At 40.8% G+C, this 20,530-nt stretch overlaps 1 protein-coding gene across 7 annotated transcripts in view; it reads left to right on the plus strand.

The window, feature by feature from the left end:
* The first annotated feature begins 527 nt into the window (after positions 1-527).
* Positions 528-20,530, plus strand: part of LOC140538936 (uncharacterized) — an 81,615-nt gene continuing 61,612 nt past the window's right edge. For 4 of the 7 annotated variants that reach the window (XM_072661488.1, XM_072661493.1, XM_072661492.1 and 1 more), the window contains exons 1-9: positions 528-655; positions 2,667-2,810; positions 3,308-3,418; positions 5,632-5,742; positions 6,657-6,767; positions 7,646-7,712; positions 10,721-10,913; positions 12,308-14,078; positions 14,450-14,623. In XM_072661488.1, the coding sequence (XP_072517589.1) occupies positions 2,704-2,810; positions 3,308-3,418; positions 5,632-5,742; positions 6,657-6,767; positions 7,646-7,712; positions 10,721-10,913; positions 12,308-14,078; positions 14,450-14,623 (2,645 nt within the window). In that variant the 5' untranslated portion in view covers positions 528-655; positions 2,667-2,703. Of the gene's footprint in view, positions 656-2,242; positions 2,326-2,666; positions 2,811-3,307; positions 3,419-5,631; positions 5,743-6,656; positions 6,768-7,645; positions 7,713-10,720; positions 10,914-12,307; positions 14,079-14,449; positions 14,624-20,530 lie in introns of all 7 variants that reach the window. The other 3 variants (XM_072661489.1, XM_072661490.1, XM_072661491.1) reach the window with 3 other exon arrangements.

Genomic DNA, 20,530 nt, shown 5'->3' on the forward strand with positions numbered 1-20,530 from the left:
CCGGCAGAGGTTGTACCTATCTGTTCTGCATATGTAAATAAAATCTACAGGAACTGAAATCTTTCTACAAGAAAAGAGAGACAGACGTACATTTGCATTTGTGCATGGAGGGCACTTAAGACAAATCAATCAGTTTTTTAGAAGTAACTTCATTTAGAAGTTAGGCCCACAAGACCCTCTCAGTAAAGATTTAGTCCCCTTTCATCTCAAATGGAGCTCAACGCATCTTTTATTGCAATCAAGCTTAAACTGTGTAATATATATTATTATTTATATATAAATGATCAACTAAATTACAAAGCATCTATTACATAAAACTGCTACAATCAGCTTTATCTCACACAGCAATAAACTACTGAACATGCCCTTAGGGGCACTCTGAGTCTGTCTCTGGGCTGAATGTTGCGGGCCTGGGGTTTCAGTACAGGAAAGTGAGGGGCGGGAGGAGACAGGAAGAAGAGGTTTTCTTTACAAGGAAAGTGAAACTGAATAAGAATCTGCACGTTACGACCTTCTCACAGGGACATACACATACGCACGAGCCATCTCCTATAGTATTATAATCTCATTTATTCCACACAGCAGAAACACCTGAAGACGTGATGTAGTCCATCTGGAACAGGCAGTCGTTTGAAGCTCAATAATAAAGGAGAAGGTAGGAATGGTAAAATGCAGCTGTAATAAGTGTCTAAATATGATATACAAAGACATATACCAAGTGAAGCCTGAATATTACTGTGGAGCTGTGGTGAACTTACAAGCCACACGAGCTACACTGAGAAAACAGTGTAGTGCAGTGATATTTAATCAGAATGATGAAAATGATTAAGGCAGGTGTTGTATACAGATATTGTGTGTAATAAATTATATTTCAGCTAAAGAAGAAAATAACTGCAAAAATAAAAGCAAAAGTAAAACGAGAGAAGCCGGTTTCCGGTGTTAGGCGCACTGGCTTCTCAATGTTCCCCTTTTAAAGAAGCCTAACAATAAGAAATCCATACATTTATGATCTTTTAATTTAACAGATGTGTGCAGACATGGGTTTGATGCACAGTTTTCTACATATGAAACCATCAGGAAGCTCAGACATTCTCCTCACCACAGACAGAACAGCGAAGCTAAATGCCAGAGCTTTAGTGCGCGCACAGTAAACCGTGTGCGTCATTAGTGTGTTTATAGATGATGAATCATAATATGTGATATTTCTGTGCTGTTCAGCTCTTTAACAGCAGCAGAGCATTGTGGGAGTAACTGGTGTTTAGTGTAACACGGTATAACACAGTGTTGAAGTGTAGTATTCAGATACTGGCTAATATAAGTATTTCCCCCCAGAAATGATGAAATTTACATTTCATTTAATGGATTACAAATGACCGCATGGTCCAGCTGGGTCAGGTTGACCAAAGCTGCTACAATTTCTGACCAAATTAAAATGAAATCCATTTTTGCTTAATAGCAGGTGGGTGTGAATGGGCTTGCATCCAACCACATTAATAATCTCCTATAGTATATGAGCTATTAGCTGTCCAAGCACAGTGTTTATTAACTTATTTGAATATGTTAATAAGGCAGAAGATAAGTGACTGTTAAAGCTTCCATGTGTTTATTTTAGATGAAGTAAAGCACTGCACTGATGGTGTAGGACAGACCCTGTATGACCGTCTGTATTAATATCCATAGAAAAGGTTTTCTCAGCGGACCAAATTGACCTGTAGAAATTGGAGGTCTGCTTTTCATGGGACACGGGAGTATGTCGAGGTGTGGTACTCATTTTAATAATGATGCTGGAGCAGGCAGTTAACCAGCCCAGTACAGGAGGGAGCAGGTAACATACACTTTATGAACAAAAGTATTGGGACACCTGCTCATTTATTTATGTTTCTTCTGAAATCAAGGATATTAAAAAAAGAGTTGGTCCTGCTTTTGTTGGAGTAACTGTCTCTACTGTCCAGATAAAGCTTTTTTACTAAATTTAAGAGTGGCTGGTCTAATACAGCACTTTACAGGGTCCACAGTTCAGGCTTTCTTTGTACCTTTCAGTGTCAGACATTAGCAACTGTATCTATCTAAGGGGATTTTTCCCCATGCTGGCACTTTTTTCTTACATCATTGACTTCAATACATAATTTGATCTATTATTTATTTATATTCAATGACGTTTATTATTTTTAAAGCCTATATTTGATATGAAATATTTGTTGCTTAATACTGATGCATTTAGCTTTTCTGCTTTCATCTAAAGGATAAGTACATTGAAATGTTACCAGGCTGTGGAGTGCAAGCATGCTGTATAAATTTCTTCAATTATCAAGAAAACATTTTATGGTAAATGGTATAATTAAAAAAATACAATAGATAAATAACTAGATCAAGTAAAATAAATCAATGTAGTTTAAAGTTTCCTGCCTGAGTCAACTTGGCTTCAGCTTTTTTTTTCATATTGTAAGCCACACCCATATTTAAGAGTTTCTAACATTAAGGAAGTTCTAACAAAAGGTAAACAAAGATGCCCCCCAGCATATTATGAATATAAACTCTGTATGGAAGAGTATTCAAATAGCAGTTTTTAACCATCTGACACTACTGATGGAGTTTGCCTGTGAAATGTCTTTAAATATTATTATTTAATGCGTTTACCATATCTCTCCCCCCTGCTTTCCCACCAGATGGAGCTGAAAGGATTAACCAATCCTGGCAGGGCTGATGTTTGATGTTCTACATGTTAACCTTCCTGAAAGGATGGCAGTGGAGTGTGGGAAAAATATATCCTCTGAAATGAGTCTCCAGGAGGACCAAGATGAGATTCAAAGGTAACCATTATTAAAAGCCCTTGTGAATTTCCCCATTGTGGGACTAAAGAAGGATTATCTTCATATTCATTCATTTAGATTAGCTGTTTTATATTCTGTTACTTATAATTAGGAATCCAGTAAACTGAACATTTTAATCTAGCTTATGTTCTTACTTTATAAGCTGGAGTGCAACATTTTCTTTTTACAGTGTGTCCTAAAGAGTGATAGGAAACAGTGATTCTGAGTGGGTTTGTACATGTCATTACTGGGACCCAGTTGGACTGTGTTTCTAATTCCATTGTGTCACCCACTGGTTTCTTCCTCTTACTGAAAGAATTATTCTGCAGCTGTTGCCATCAGCTTGTCCTTCATTTGTCCACATCTGGACTCTCCTTTATCTTAGGTAATGGATAAAGGTGCAGTATCATTGTTTTAGATGGTGTGTTGTGGTGGAAATAACTTTTAACTAAGTTTTTTCTGATTGATTTCTTATACCTCTTTCTTTCTGATCTTAGTGGACCTGCAGAAAGGCCAAACTCCCCTCGATCCAGCTGTGTGTCCTTCAAGAGTGACCAGTCAATGGTAGAACCTCTCACCCTCAAAGAGGGATCAGCTCCTCCAGAAAGGTAATATTCTCTTTTCTACTTGCTGATCCTGAGCTCCTCACATACATATTTACAGTCAGCCTCCCAGTAGTACTGTTTTAGTTTTTAGGGTTTTGTAGTTTTCTTTTTCTCCTGTATATCCCTACTCTCTGTCAGGGGGACAGGGGGCAGTGAAATTTGAGAAATTTGAGGTTTATTGGCCAAGTATGTTCACACACACAAGGAATTTGTTCCGACTGTTGGTCACTCTAGTGTTAACAATATACAGCTACTCTACATATCATTTACAGACAATAATTTTATCCAAAATGCCGCCGTGGAGGTGGCAGCCTGTTGCAGCAGCTCCTGCTCAGTTTTTCCTAACCTTTTTCCACAACCAGCACTTCTCCCAGCGGACCACATACACACACACTTAAACTACACACACATGTTCAGGGAACAGAGGTCCCTCAAATTGCAATACAATCTGCAATACCACCCCCCCTCCCCCACATGTGCAATTAAGAGTATTTGCACTTATCTGTAAATAATCTGTAAATAATATTGTTATTGCTTTTTTACTTCTATTATTTATATTGTGTGTGTATATAGTGGTAATTTATCTACATTTTTGCATCGTTTTGAGTGTTTTGCTATCCCTTTTCTGCTGTGAGAATTTCCCCACTGTGGGACTAATAAAGGACTATCTTATCGCTCTTATCTTACACAATATACAGAGAACAGTAGTACACACAGTACACACAGACTACACCAGGACATTTCTATACAGTGTGCTTTACAGTGTTATTCACAGAACAGCAGTATGCAGCACTCTACAGATTAAATATTGTGTTACACAGCAGTGAACACACGTGTGAGGTGACCCAGGCAGACCCAGCTTCCTCAGCTGAAGCAGAAAGTACGTCCTCTGTACTGAGCAATGGTGGTACCTTGGAACCTGAAGGTCTCTGCAGCTAAAACAGGGTTGTTAAAGATAGTGAGGGGCAGCAGAGCTAGCAGGTGTTTCCTAAAGTCCACTCTCATCCATCCATGTCATTGATGTTATCTGACTCCATAAACATTACAATACAAGGGTAATGTCTAAATAACTCCAAACATGAATACAAAGGACATTATTAAGAGTCAGCACAGCGTTAAGGTCTTAATTACAGTTTGCTGCTTTATCGTTTACTGACCCTGCTTTGTTCTCTTGTTCTCTGATTTCTGGTTTTTGGCCTTTGAGTTTGTTTGCTTGGCTGGTTGTCTCTCTAATTTTGATCTTTAAATTTGAATTGTTTTCTGGTTTCTGACTTCATCTTTCCCATGTCTGCTCAGTTTTCCCTTTATTGTGCTTTGGTTAGACTTCTGCACTGTTAGCACATGCATTTTTTTCTCACTGTCTAACTGAAATCAGATTAAACTTTTTTAGTAAAGCCAGCAGCTTCACCAGGTCTTCTGCTTTTGTTCTTGGGTTGATTTGGGCACATTTCGGACCAAAGGACATGTTAATCTCTGGGACACAGAACCTCTCTACTTCCGGAGTGGTACGATGTCTGGACATTCCCATCTTGTTTGTACTTGCGTATAATTTTTTGCACAGATGAACGAGGCACCGTCAGGCATCTGAAAATTGCACCCAAGGATAAGCCGGACTTGTGCAAGTCCACAATTCTCTTCCTGATCTCTCTGCTGATTTCTTCCCACTTTCCCATGATGTTACACAGAGAAGCCGTGTATTTCAGGCGTGCCTTAAAATACATCCACAGGTGTCTCCAATAAACCTATCAGAAGCTTCCAAGAACATGACCTCATCATATGGGCTGTCCCAAATTGTTTAAAGTAATCTTAGTGTATTTCAACTTTTGATTTTGATGAAAGTAATACAACTTGCCTAAAAAGTCCCTCAAATATAAATAATTTTGGTGATCCTAAATGAAATAAAATGGAAAAAAGTGGATCATAAATTCATGTCGGACAGTGAGAAAAAATGCATATGTGTCTTTTTGTATAGTGTATGTAAACTACTGGTTTCAACCGTGTATATCTCGGCCAATCTAAAGTGCCCAACCCCTGACTGAGTCACCACCCCCTTTATGGAATGCTGACCCTATTAAGGTGGGGGTTAGACAGAGCACAGTATAGTTTGACCAGGAAATAGACCATTCATGTCACATATTCAAGTAATTTAAACTCTGTTCTGGTGAGAATAATTTCATTTCATCTGATTTTTAACACACCTTTCTTTTTGATCTTAGTGGACATGCAGAAATGCCAAACCCCCCTGGATCCAGCTGTATGTCCTACAAGAGTGACCACTCAATGGGAGAACCTCTTAATCTCAAAGAGGAATCAGCTCCTCCAGAAAGGTATTTTTTTTACTTGCTGATCCTGAATTGTTTTTTCACATGTTCATCTGTTTTAAACTTTTTTGTGACAGGAATACACGCTCCCTTCACCTACCCACTCTCTTCAAGGTCACTTCAAGGGCTTTTGCTAGATTGCTGAGTACTATTGACAGTACTAAACCAACAGCATATGCACACCACAGCCTATATCGCCAACTATACTACGCCTTTAGTCACACCCTGCCCTTCTACACCTCAGCCCTTCTCATCCACAACCACTGACTTGATCTCTCAGCTACTTCTGACAATTCCTTCAAGTCTGCTCTCAGCATGTATTCTCTAAACCCCTAACACAGGCTCCCCAGCGCTAATCAACGCGGACCAGACCCACCTGTGTGGCACGGTACAAATACACCCAGCCAGACACACCTGTCGCACCTTTGTAGAGGGGCGAACGGTAACAGTGGGTCTTAGTTGTTAAAAATAAAGAAAAGTTTGTTGTAATCAGTGGCGAAAAGGAAAACTAGAAAAAGAAAATACTTGAGTTGGAAAAGCTTTAGCTTGTCCTTTGCTTTTGTGTAAACATCACTCCTGGTGTTTCCTTTGTTCGTTTTCCCGCCCTTTTTTCTATATAGCTTTTGAACAGTTTATATACACTGCTACCTCTCACAGCTGTGGTAGTGCAGTGGAAAAGCCCTGGGCTGTCATTACCAGGGTTGGGAGTTTGAGCCCCACCACAGTCACAATCTCACCAAGCACCAATCTTGACTTAAGATGTTTACCATCTGTTACATACATCATAAAATAATACCCCCAAGAAAGGGGTAGTTTCATTAAATAAATAAATGAACTGCAGTTGCTTCAAACACCATTAAAGACCATGCCTGCATTGTTTTTTAAATTAAATTTCTCACACATCTCTTTCTGACTTTAAGTAGAACCAAGGCAAGGTCGTCTTCCCGTGGATCCAGCTTTGTGTCCTTCAAGAGTGACCAGTCAATAAAAGAACCTCCCACCTTTCAAGAAGGATTAGCTTCTCAAGAAAGGTGATCTTTTGTTTTTGTTTGGGCTCAGAACACATTTCCATGTTCTTGCACCACAGTGCACTACATAGGGAACAGTGGAGTATTTGAGATGCAGCTTCTGCTCTGTATAGCTGCTTTTGTCAGTATTACATGTGCATACTTTGCATAGTCTTATTTAAAGGAAATGAAGCTACAACAGATATTACAGTTTTTCCACTAGTGCAAGAGTTCCATAGTAGTGCTGATCGATATGAGATGTGTGTGATGGCTGGAGGGTAGAAGCTGTCTCTGAACTGGCTGGTTCTGGTTTTCATACTTCATACTGTACCTCCTGCTGCTGAGCAGCTATGAGATCAGGCAGTGGCTTGGGTGGGTGGAGTCCATGATAATCTTCCTTGACTTTCTTAGACAGCGGCTGGTGTATAAACCCAGGTTTGGCAGCCGAACCCCAATGGTGTGCTGGGCTGTGCGCACCACCCTCTGCACAGCCCGTCAGAATGCTCTCCACAGTGCAGGTTTAGAACGTCCTGAGTATGTGGGGGTTTATGCCAAACCTCATTGATGGAGATGGGGGTGTGCACTCCCTCCTGTTTCCTGAAGTCCACTACCAGCTCTTTGGTCTTGCTGACGTTAAGAGAAAGGTTGTTTTCCTGACACCTGTGTGACAGGAAGCTGACCTCCTCTCTGTAGGCTGTCTCATCATCATTGGAGATCAGCCCCACAATTGTTGTCATCAGTAAATTTAATGATGTAATTGTAAGCCATAATACATATGTCTTGATATAGCCAATGCTCTAACCATTGAAATCTCTATATTTTAAAGTCAGTATTTTATTGTCTAATTGGACCTGTTCATGTAAAAAGACTGTACTAAAACTGTCAGTTTAATTTGACTGCAGGGAGTCAGCTGCGACAAGTGCCAAGCTCCAAAAGAAGATTAAAGACCAGCTAAAGGACATTTTTCATGTAAGACTTGTTATTGTCTTTCATTCTTCTTATTAATGACTGTTTATAATGCACAACTCGTTATGCACACTGCATAAAACATCTTAACATTTGCTTAACAACTGCTTGTTAAATATAGTGTGTGTGTGTGTGTGTGTGTGTGTGTGTGTATTTATAGATAAATATATCTGTAATCACTGAAATCCTATGTACTCAAAGATGAGTTAACCCAACATGATCCTCCTCCTTCACTGTACAGCGAAATGTGTCCTCCGCATTTAACCCATCTGTGGTAGTGAACACACACTCTCACACACACTAGTGAGCTAGTGGCAGTGAGTACACACACACCCAGAGCGGTGGGCAGCCAACTCCAGCGCCCGGGGAGCAGAGAGGGTAAAGGGCCTTGCTCAAGGACCCAACAGTGGCAGCCACCACTGTCCCTAAGGACTCAGCAGGCTTTAGTTTTTTCAATCTGTGCAGCGCCTACAATCTTATCTGGGTTAGAGAAGGTGATGAATTGAAGACGGCCTTCATCCCTCCATCAGGCCACTGCTAGTACCTTGTAATGCCTTTTGCATTGATGAATGCACCAGCCGTCTTCCAACGATACATCAGTGAGGTCTTGAGGGAGGCCTTAGACCCCTTTGCTTTTGTCTACCTGTATTATATCCTCATGTACATTAATTCCATGGAAGAACATGTGCATCATGTAAGAAGGATTTTTCTAGCTCCTTCTGGAAAACCATCTCTATGTACAATTGGAGAAGTCCCTTGGGGCCAGGTGGGCTCTGTTCTTTGCTCTGTTTGATTTTGCTTTGCCATAGCATCGGGCTTAGCATTTTATTGAACCTGGTTGATTGCTCCAGGCAGTGGGACCCTCCATCCCCTGAGCAACCGCCAAAACCCATTGTCCCTGAGACTCGGATTGTGGCTCCTCTATACTGGGGATTGGAAACTGCAATACAGAATGCACTTTGGAGTGAACCTGGCCCAGGACTTGAGATCTGACAGAAGTAGACACATAAAGATTCCCCACCTTTGTGTGTCTACTTCTGTCAGATCTCAAGTCCTCCAGAGGGGTCATGCATACAGCTCATCCAGGAATCACCCAAACCATGGAGTTTTTGCAAAGGCGTTTTTGTTGGCTCAACATGGACAGAGATGTCAGGGCCTATATAGCTGCCTGCTAGGTCTGCTCAGAACAAGGGGCCCAGGACCCCTTGCCCTTTCCTTCCTGCCCATGGTCCCATCTCTCCTTGGACTTTGTCACAGGTTCTCCAAAGCCTGCAACTTTATCGCACTGCCCAAACTCCAATTAGCCATGGAGACACGGAGCTACACTGCTGCTACAGCATGTGATCAGGGTCCATGGGCTGCCAGTGGATTTGGTCTCCGATTGAGGCCCACAGTTTGCCAGTAGGTTCTGGAAAGCATTTTGCCAGCTACTGGGTGCCTCAGTGAGCCTATCATCAGGCTTTCATTCACAATCCAATGGGCGAACTGAGATGGTCAACAAAGGATGACCTAGGACGGACCATTTGCTGTCTGGCCTCTTCTAATACCTTCACTTGGGCTGATCACCTGCTCTGGGCGGAGTGTGCCACTAACACCATGCGACACTTGTTTGAGTGCCTGTTTGGGTAGGCCCCCCATATGTTTCCACAGCAAGAAGATGAAGAATAAGATGAATCCTACTCTTACTTAAGTTTCCTTTGCTCTGTGATTTTGAGCTGGTCAGGCATTCCCTGGCATCCTTAGTCCTCCTCCTTGGTCTTAATATTTCATGGAGCTGCTCCAGTGGTGCAGTGGGTTTGGAATTCAACAACATGCACTCAAATCTGAACTGTAAAAAGTGTCGTCATGTATGTGGAGGAATTGCACAGCAAGGAGTCCACCTTTCTGAACAAGATCTACACCGATCTGTACATCACTGAGGGTGGAGCTGGACAGGTCAACAAAGAACATGAAGTGAGGCTTATCCAAAAAAAGAATGTAAACAGAGATGCAAGTCAGCTGCAGCAAGAGGCACAAATTGAATGCAAGAACATGTTTGACCTTTTGCCTGGACAGGAGAAGAACATCAGAACTGTGCTGACACAGGGGGTTGCAGGTATTGGGAAATCAATCTGTGTGCAGAAGTTCATTTTGGACTGGGCTGCAGGTGAAGATCATCAGGACATCCAGTTCATATTCCCACTTCCTTTCCGGGAACTGAACTTGAAGAAGGGACGTCAGAGTCTGATGGACATCATCTGTTTGTTTGTTTTTTCCAGAGACAGAAGGACTAAACTTAATAGATCAAAGCAGAGGCTGTTCTGTGAACAGAGGGTTCAAATCCTCTGTAAAGCAAGTTTTTATTGTAAATGCATATTTCCTCCGTATCTGAGTATCCTTGTCCTTCCTAGTACTTTCTGTTGTCTTTAGGTATGTTTACTTTGTTCTTTGATTCTACCCAACTTTGCACTTGGGTCCCACTACAAATTTCTCAGTTGGTAGCTCACTCAGTTCACTCTGGTCTCCCACCCACGAGGTTGGTGGTTCTAATCCATGTCCAGGTGTGCTACCACATGACATGGGATTTGGAAATAAAAAAAAACATTGTTTATGTCTGTTTAGTAGAACATAGATCAGACTAAAAGAAGAAAAGACCGAAGTGTGTCCGATACAACTTGTGTAAGCCTGTAATTACAGTATAATATTGTTTTTATATTGCAGTACATTTATAGTCATTCCTGGTCTAATTAAATCAATCTAATCAAGTGATTAAGTAGCCTGTGTTCAACTAAATTAATTAAACAAACAAACAAAAAATTTACCACTAACTAAAGGCCTAGATCCTAAATTACAGATTTCCAAAAGATTAAATATTTTTGCCAAACTGCCATACTTTATACTTTTTCATACATCCCATAGAAAGTAAGAGTGACTTTAACAAAAGACTTGAAAAGTAAAAGTTAAGAGTATACATACCATTTTTAATGATTAATGTATGGTTCTATTGCTCTTCTTTACCTTTTTATATTAAGGAACTTGAGAAAAGAATATGTGAGTTCATAAAGCAAGAGCTTGAAATATACAGGAAACATCTAACAGAAAGAACCACAAAAACCCATGACAATGTGAAAAAAGACACCTGGACTTTGAAGCAGGGAGCACTTAATATGACACAGTACTTCCTGAAGAAAATGGAACATGATGATCTTGCTGAGGCTCTGCAAGGTAAGATATAACTTCACTCGCATTCATAAACTGTAACATATACAGTTATATAATCTGTTTTTTTTTTTCTTTCCTGGACTTTGTAGTTAAAACAAAAAAACTTGTATAATCTAAAACTGCTAATATCTCTCAAGTTGATTGATTTGTGTACATGTATCAATTGTGTAAATTAATTCATTCAGTTCTCTGTTTTTCTTTATTTAAAATATTTTTGAAAATCAAAAATCCAGAAAAATTGGTTCCCAACCAAATGTGAACCACATCTTTATCATAGTTTTGTATCAGTCCCTCTCAAAGTCAAAGTGAACTTTGTCATTTAGACCAAAGAGCAGGAGTGTTTAGCTAAACAAGATCGCATTTCTCCAGGCTTCAATGTGCAAATCTAACACAAATCATGTGCATATCAGATTTATGTTAAGCACTCATTGAAGCTTTTTATGGTCAGAGACAAAATTGTTTTAGGTGGTCTGTTTTTTTTTTTTTTATAAATGCATGTGTCCCACTGCTATAGAGGTATATAGAATTGTCTTTCTTTTAGCTAATATTTAGTCTAATGAATCTAATTCTAATAATATTTTCACCAAAAGAAATTACATTACATTTACATTTAAGGCATTTAGCAGACGTTCTTCTCCAGAGCGACTTACAAAAGTGCTTCATTGTTTCCTGAAGAAGAAGCTCAGCTAGTTTGGTCTTCAGTCTAGGTTTGAAGACAGCGAGCGACTCTGCTGTTCAGAAACTCCTTTTAATGGAATGCTTAATTAAATAAAACAAAACAAATCAAACTCTATCAAATCAGCTCTGTCACAACACCGTCAGTCCTATCATAAAGGATGTTATATATATTTTTTTACATTTTAAATCGTAATGTATTTTTTAAATTGACCAAATTGTTGCTTCCTTATTTTTCATTAAACAATGGGGGCATCTTTGCTTGTTTTGTGTAGTGTAGATCCCAGTATAAAGACGGATCTGTTGATATAGACTATAACCACAGGGAAATAAAAATACGGTGAGTAGTGTAATATGTGAGTCACAGTATCAAGAAGAAGAGGAAAACTTTACTGAACAGCATCAGAGATGGGAGTGCTGTGGAGCTCCATATGACTTAGGTCCTCTTCTTTGAAAGATGGTGGATATGTGTCTGTAGTTGAAGGAGCTAAATAAAACCCATGTTCAGAACCAAAAATAAGCTACTTATTCCCCATAACATTTAAAAAAACATTTAAAAATGTACATTTCTGGTAGAGTGTCTCTTATACTGCAATGTATACTTATTTTTAAACAGGGTCACATATTAAAGTATTGTAATTTGTTTCTTTATTATTTGGTAAAGATTTATGTATTTCTAATGATGTATAACTTCTACTGTGTTTTTATAAATATTGAATTAGATGAGATGACTGGAATTCAACAACATGCACTCAAATCTAAACTGAGTGAAAAGTGTCGTCATGTATGTGAAGGAATTGCACAGCAAGGAGAGTCCACCCTTCTGAACAAGATCTACACCGATCTGTACATCACTGAGGGTGGAGCTGGACAGGTCAACAAAGAACATGAAGTGAGACTTATCCAAAAAAATAATGTAAACAGAGATGCAAGTCAGCTGCAGCAAGAGGCACAAATCGAATGCAAGAACATGTTTGACCTTTTGCCTGGACAGGAGAAGAACATCAGAACTGTGCTGACACAGGGGGTTGCAGGTATTGGGAAATCAATCTGTGTGCAGAAGTTCATTTTGGACTGGGCTGCAGGTGAAGGTCATCAGGACATCCAGTTCATATTCCCACTTCCTTTCCGGGAACTGAACTTGAAGAAGGGACGTCAGAGTCTGATGGACATCATCTGTTTTTTTTTTCCGGAGACCGAAGGACTGAGATTAACAGATCAGAACAGAATCATGTTTATTCTTGATGGACTGGATGAATGTCAACATCCTTTGGTGTTCCAGAAAAATGAGAGTCTGAATGATGTCTGTAAATCAGCCCCACTAGATGTTGTGCTAACAAACCTCATCAAGGGAAATCTGCTTCCCTCAGCTCTGATCTGGATAACCACTAGACCAGCAGCAGCCAGTAGGATCCCTGCTGAACATGTTCACCGAATGACAGAGTTGCGTGGCTTCAACAATCAGCAGAAGGAGGAGTACTTCAGGAAGAGAATCAGTGACGAGAACCTGGCTACAAAAATAATTGAGCACATTAAAGAATCGAGGAGCCTCTTCATCATGTGTCATATCCCAGTCTTCTGTTGGATCTCAGCCAAAGTACTTCTGAGAATTCTGGAAGAAACAGAGAGTGGAGAAACACCGAAGACACTGACAGAAATGTACACATGCTTTCTGATCTTCCAGGCCGTACAGGGGAACCTGAAGTACTCTGGAAAGAATGTCTTGGACGTACCGTGGGATAAAGAAGCCATTCTGTCACTGGGGAAATTGTCTTTTCAGCACTTGGAAGAAAGCAATCTGATCTTCAATATAGAAGATCTAGAAGCATGTGGGGTTGACCCCAGTAAGATATCCGTATACTCAGGACTGTGCACTCAGGAGACCGTCCGATTTCTCGGCACAGTTTTCAGCTTTGTCCATCTGAGCATTCAGGAGTTCCTCACTGCCGTATTTGCATACTTATCTCTCAGAAATGACCTCAAGAATGTTTTTGACCAACAGTCCACATCAGTGGAGAGCAAAACCACAGAGCTCACTGAATTTCTCAAGACTGCAGTAGACAAGGCTTTGAAGAGTGACCATGGCCACCTGGACCTCTTCCTTCGCTTCCTCCTGGGCCTCTCACTGGAGTCTAATGAGAAGCTCATCCGAGGTCTGTTGACCCAGTCTGGAAGCAGGTCTGACTGCAGAAAGGAGATAGTCGAGTACATCAAGCTAAAGTTTAAGGACAACCTGTCTCCAGAGAGGTCCATCAATCTGTTCTACTGTCTGAATGAGTTAAACGACGACTCTCTAGTGAAAGACATCCAGAGTCACATGAGTTCAGGAAGTCTCTCTGAAGCTAAACTCTCACCTGCTCAGTGGTCAGCGCTGGTCTTTGTGCTGCTGACATCAAAAGAGAAGCTGGAAGTGTTTGACTTACAGAAGTTCATCAGATCAGAGGAGTGTCTTAACAGACTGCTGCCGGTGGTCCAGGAAGCCACAACAGCTCTGTAAGTAACTCATTGTCACGGACATTGTAGCTTCTGTTCCAACACAAGACAAATAGGAACCACCTGACAACACGTGTGTTACTTCCATTATGAAAGAGAAAAGGTTCCATGCCATCATTCATGCATGCACCTGACCTTGCACACGGCTGCAGAAACGCTGGTGATTGGTCTATCTTTGTATGACAGTGGTAATACATTGAGCATGGTCAGATCTGAGGTGATGATCCAAATAAAATGATAACAGAGCAATATAGTAATTCTCATCAATGTGCTGATGTGATCAAAAAGTTTCATAATTTACAATCAATTATGTCAATTCTAGGAAATATAAGGATTAAATAAATACTCTGTTGTCTCATGTTTACTTTCAGGCTCAGTGAGTGTAACCTGACTGAGAGAAGCTGTTCAGCTCTGCTCCAAGTTCTCAGCTCAGAATCCTCTAATCTGACTCTGTTGGATCTGAGCAACAATCCCATACAGGACTTAGGAGTAGAGCTGCTCTCTGAAGGACTAAGGAGTCCAGCCTGTAAACTGGAGACACTGAGGTAATTTGTTCTCTCATTATAATTCTGTGGCATCAAGTCCTCCACAGTGGTGTCTGGAAAATACAGTTAGTATTTTTAAATGCTTGTGTTCAAACCTAAAATCTTGGGGAAATGGCTAATGCATGTAAACACTGAGAAATTATAAATGATACAATATTACACACTGAATATGATTTATTCATGATTTATTTACGATTACACCAATCATGGTTCACTAATGTTGGCATGTTGACAGCCAACATTTATAATACATTATAAAAACAGTATTCACAGAAGTGTTGTCGGCTCTTTTTCACTATAAATCCCCCAATCAGCTAATAAGCATTTAGAAATGGTGCATAAAAGAATCCAGCTCCGTAGTCAATAGAAAGGCAGAGTGCAACCTTTATTTCTGTATAAAGTATACAAAACAGGTAAAGACTAAGGCACTACATGTAATGCGTTAGCCTGAAAAGCAGTCTAAACAGTGGGGCTCCTCTTGGGCCTTATATACAGTCCTTATCTAGCTGTGGCTACCCCCACGCATATTTTTTTATTGTAATATTTTATGGTTGGATCCGCTTATAATACTATGGGAAGCCCCTTACCCCTTAATCTTGTCACTATTGTATTCGCTTATATCCGTCGTTTGTAAGACTTTGTTTTTTAAAAAGAGCGCTAACACCTGCAAGGCCATTTGTGCTGACGATCGCACTACTGCAGAATTTTGGGTGTTTTCCACTGAGTTTAACTCAGATTCACCCCAAGTGGGCTCTGCCAAGCCCCCCAAGGGCATTTACACTAATCTTGAGTACAGAAATGCTGACTGGCTCAGACTTGGTCATTATAGCAGAATACACATACAATCATGTTTATGAGTACATAATGTGTTCTTACACACAAATAATCCATCATTTCCCCCCTTTCGTAACTTTATGTTACGAATAATATAGCAGGGTAGGAATATCAATACATGTGAATACAACAGGATATATGCTTATATGTGTACAAGGTTATGGAAAACATACCAGGTGGATATATGTATCAAGTGGACATAATAAGTGAAACAAAAAGACATGTTGTAAGAAGTAAAAAATCAAAAGTAAAAATCACCCCAAAAGGTTGTGACTGCTAAAGCTTATTCATCCCCGGTTGATAACTTCCCAGAGAGGCTCCATGCACGTAGCTTAACTAGTTTCGTGCTACATGATTATATCAAATTGTGATTATACTGTTGTTGATATGATTGATATTGGTATGATGTTGATATTATTGTTAGGATATCATGAGGAAACTATCATGGACACAACACTAACATTTAATACTGGAACAAAAAACAAAATCACACAAAACAAAAACAAAATCACACAAAACAACTAACAAAACAAAAAACAAAACAGAACAAAACAACTACAACTATCATTTATAAACAAAACAAAACAAAACAACTAGCTTTTATCATTTCTACAACTAACATATTATCATTTCCCCCCTAGGAACTAACAGACTAAGGATAACAACAAACAATCAGGTGGGGGAGTTAGGACTTATGAATAGATGACATGGGAACATAGTCGGAGTAATCAGGTGGCTGAAAATCATCCACAAAGAGATCGTCAGAGGATGATATGGTCTGGAGGATAGGTCTTGACAAATAATAATTGGGGCTGGGACGCAGATTGTAAAAGCCTGCATACATTTCTTTGGACACAGATTTGTCTACTGCCCTGACTATAAGGCCTCGAATACAGGGGATGACACAACAGCCACACAAAGCCAACAATGAGATGCCCACAATCAGACTAGACAGAATGGCGATGGCAAAGGCCTTCCATCTGCCAAACATAGATTCCAGCCAACCAGTTAAACTGGAGTCGACGCCAGAATTCTCTGCTAGTTCGTTGCGGAGACTCTTCAGATATGATAGGGCTCTGGTGATGCTCCCATCACTGGCAGTATGATTTGGAATGATTGTACAACACGAGTCTCCAAACATAGCACATACTCCACCTCTTTCAGCTAACAACATGTCAAGAGCAACACGATTTTGCCATGACATTAAAGAGGAAGCATGGAGTTGTTCAGCAATGGCGGACAGGGCATCATGAGTGTAGTTGACAAAACGCTGTTGATTATAATAGATATAATTTATCCAATCAACATTCTTGTTGAGAGTAACCCACCATAAGATGGATTCAAAGCCTGCAGCGATTGGATTTCTGGCCTTAAACTCATCAGGGACCCCCCTTGGGACACCTATAGCGTCAATATAAACTTTGTCATCAAAGCTGGAGAGAGGGGTATCACGTCGAACTCTATGTTTATGGGGAGTGGATGCTGGGTTCAAAATGCCTTTGTCCAGTTCTTCTTGTGAAACTGGAACTAGAGTGAAAGGGACAATTAACATTACTCTAACACATAGACCTGTCCAGCCATCATCTAGGGTAACATACAGCCAAGGATCTCCACATACCCAGTATACGTCTGGAACAGAGACTGTATTGTCTTTAAGGGCAAATAAGGGGTGATTTGGTTGCACAAAGTCAACAAATGTGTTGGAGTGCGTCTCAAACATACGAGATCCAGTCTTTGAAGTTGAGACAGTCCTGTCTACCATCCAAATTCTTTCACATTGTCCTGTGAAGTTTTGCAGCTCGGGACCTGTGCCAGTTGGTGCATAAAAACAATCAGGGAAAACAGTAGTGTTAAGCCAAGATGCCAGTACATTGGTTTGATTACCAGTAACAACTGGTGTGGGCATGGGAGAGAAGATTGTCATGTTGTGATATTTAGAACAAAGGGCCTCACTCTGAAAATTATGGTACCCATAATTATGGAGTTACCCTTATACATCAGACACCAGAATGGACACAGGTCGCTGGATGAGACATCAAGATTATTATTACATTCCGTCGAGTTAAATGGGACAGGCCAAATTAAAGGGTGTGTGCGTCCTTTTGCACACACCACACAATTGTCTTTTGTGAGAGAACGGGCTGTAAAGGACATATAAGACATCCAAACATTTGTGACTTGAACAAAGGTTTCTTCATGAGGCTGTGTCTTGAGTGTGTTCAATAATGTATAAAGACTATTTGTCACACTTCTGGGCAACCGGAATGATATGAGTTTGAGAGAAACGTTGGTGAAATTTTGGTGCGGCTGGTAGGGATAATTTGTCAAATCTTTCCTTTCGGTTGACAAAATGATAGGCAGGACAACAAGAATTGAAATGACAGTTAAAATCAACAATGTCCACCTTAGGCCACAAAGCCCAGGCCACCGAAAAGGGTGCCATGGGCGTCTACATGGGGTTACCATGATGCTGGAAAGAGGTTGAGGATTCACAGGCTGCAGATGCTCCTGGAGGGGACTGGTAGGATGACGTGGACGGATCAGAATATGGGTGATAATTCAGATCAAACAAGGCTTCGGTCTGCTGAATAGGGATTCTTGAATGTTTGCAACTCACAGGGCGGGTGTTGCGATATAGAACCAGTCCACACTCCGGCATCCACGCACACGAAACCCAGGTGTAAAGGACAGCTCCACTGCTTTTGGTGACAGTGCAATTCAACCAGATAGATTTACCTGGGAGCCTGGTATGGATCTCGAACCCTTCTTTAGTAGGCTGATCACCCAGGATCAGCCTTATTCTCTTCAGCAGGCGGGCAGCAGTACTTGGTTTGGCGAAGGTTCTGATATAGCTAGGGAAGTCGTGTGATGCTGGACCAAAGCTATGAGGTTGTGGCCACTGGACAGGCAAACCCCCTTCCGTGGGTCTACCCTGGGTGGATATGGGAGAGACTGCTGAACAGTCTACTCCTTCAAATACGTTAAAATCACACTTGAACTCCAGGGTCACGTAGGTGGTGGAGGGGGTATTCAACCGCCTCCTTGTTATACAGGGTGTGTTCAGCTTATTGTTCTTTGGTGTGGCTCACTTCCGGCCTTGACGGCTGTACCTTAAATACAAGAAAACAAACACTGTCCAGACATAAATGAAAAAGAAAATATGGTGATTGAAAATAGGGCTACACCTCAGTATATTGCATGACAATGCACTGACCAGGATACGTTAATCTAGCTTTCTCATAGAAATGCTTAACAGTAGGAACAATACAACTAAGCAGTACGAGAATAGTGACAATTGTGACGAGAATTTGAGGCAGCATTGTTTGCCAATGCTGCGATTTCATCCATGTCCACCAAGAGCTATCCTGTGGATCAATACTGGCTAGGTATTGATCACGACGCTTCGTCAATATATTCAGTATACTTGTGAGGTTATCTACTATCCCCCTCGGGTGGATGTAGGTACAACAATGGTTGCCAAACATTACACAGGTACCTGCATTATTGGCCTTGGATACATCACTAGTAAATCGTTTTGAGAGTTCAAGCTTCTCAAGGTCACTCAGCTGTCCGTTTTCCTGCAATGAGTCAATGGTGTAGTTTAAGAAATGCTGTTGATTATACCATAGATAATGCAACAAGGAATCATTTTTGACTTGTGCCCATGAAAATTGTTCTGGTGATACAAGTGGGTTACCGGCAAAAACTAACTCCAAAAATTTGACAGAATCTACAGGTGTGTTCTGAGGAATGTTGATGGTTGGGCTAACTGTTGGGGCAATATCATGATCAATTAAGAAGTCAGAGTTAAACAGGGTAACACTCCCTGTTAGTACTACCGGGGCGCAACAACCATACCAATTGGGTGGAATGGCTTGTATTAGTCCTGTGTTGTCACAGACCCAGAAGATATCTGCGACAGGTAAAGTACCTTTAGTGAAATCTAACATTAAAACTAGTGTCAGCTACTAAAGTGCGGTTTGCTTTGACAATGATCTTTCTACCTACTGCATCATACCTTGTTTTACAAAGTTTGGTCATGCCAGTGCTACCCAAGGTAGAACAGAAACAAAGTGGGTAAGATTGATCAGGTGCTACAATATTACTTGGCAGTGTTGTAGCTGGTCTTGTTAATAGAAATGGATCACACTTGTGTAAATTGTCATCCATTTGACGAGGATCCATGTAATGTAACAGACAACGTAGGATACACTTTTTCTCCAAGTGTCTCCGATCTCTACACATACTAATGCTACTTAGTGGTGCTATTTGAGGTTTTAGTCCTACATTATGACAAGCTATACAAGGTTGGTTAGTAAATGATTTGGCAGAAAATAGAAGGTATTGATATAACATATTGTATTGTCCTCCATGTTTGGTGACAACTTCGGTTCTGTTTAACCAGATTTCTTGGCCAGGGAACCAGTCAGGTTCCTGGTTTGAGTTGTTATGGTCATCGTGGAGTGTCGTGATTGATATGTCAGCAAAATCTCCCGCTAGTAAGTACAGCAAGACAATCCATATAGACATGTTTGTTCTGTTTACTACTCAACTCTCAACCCTCCTAATCTCAAAAATTTGGATGCTGCCCAATTGCTTCACCTGGTAAGCGACGAGGGCCCCTATTAATGGCCCGACCCCGCTTTAATCAGGACTGATGAGAGGGGGACTTCTTAGAGAATTGTGAGTAGATGTAAGTGCACAATTACTTAACTGCTGTCTGAGTCTTCAGATTGTGACTGCTGTCTGGTCATGCTTCTAGTGACCGGTCTGGACACACCACTTGGTCCTGCTTTCTCACTTCCGTCAGTTGGTGAGGGTGTCTTCGTAGGAGTGTCACCTGGTTGTGCTTCGGCTTGTGGTGAGGCAGGCTCAGCTGGCTGGTCCGATTTGGTCAATTCAGGTGCTCTGGAACAATGATTCATGTGATACCAGTGAGGACGTCCTTCTACTTTCAAGGCTGTTGGGGTAGTTATTATTACCTTGAACGGACCCTCACGCCTAGGTGTACTCCACTTTCTTTTGAAAGTTTTAATGTACACCAGATCACCAGGGAGTACCTCCTTGATGTCA

The sequence above is a fragment of the Salminus brasiliensis genome, chromosome 18 (genome assembly GCF_030463535.1).
Source record: "Salminus brasiliensis chromosome 18, fSalBra1.hap2, whole genome shotgun sequence".
NCBI classification, from domain to species: Eukaryota; Metazoa; Chordata; class Actinopteri; order Characiformes; family Bryconidae; genus Salminus; species Salminus brasiliensis.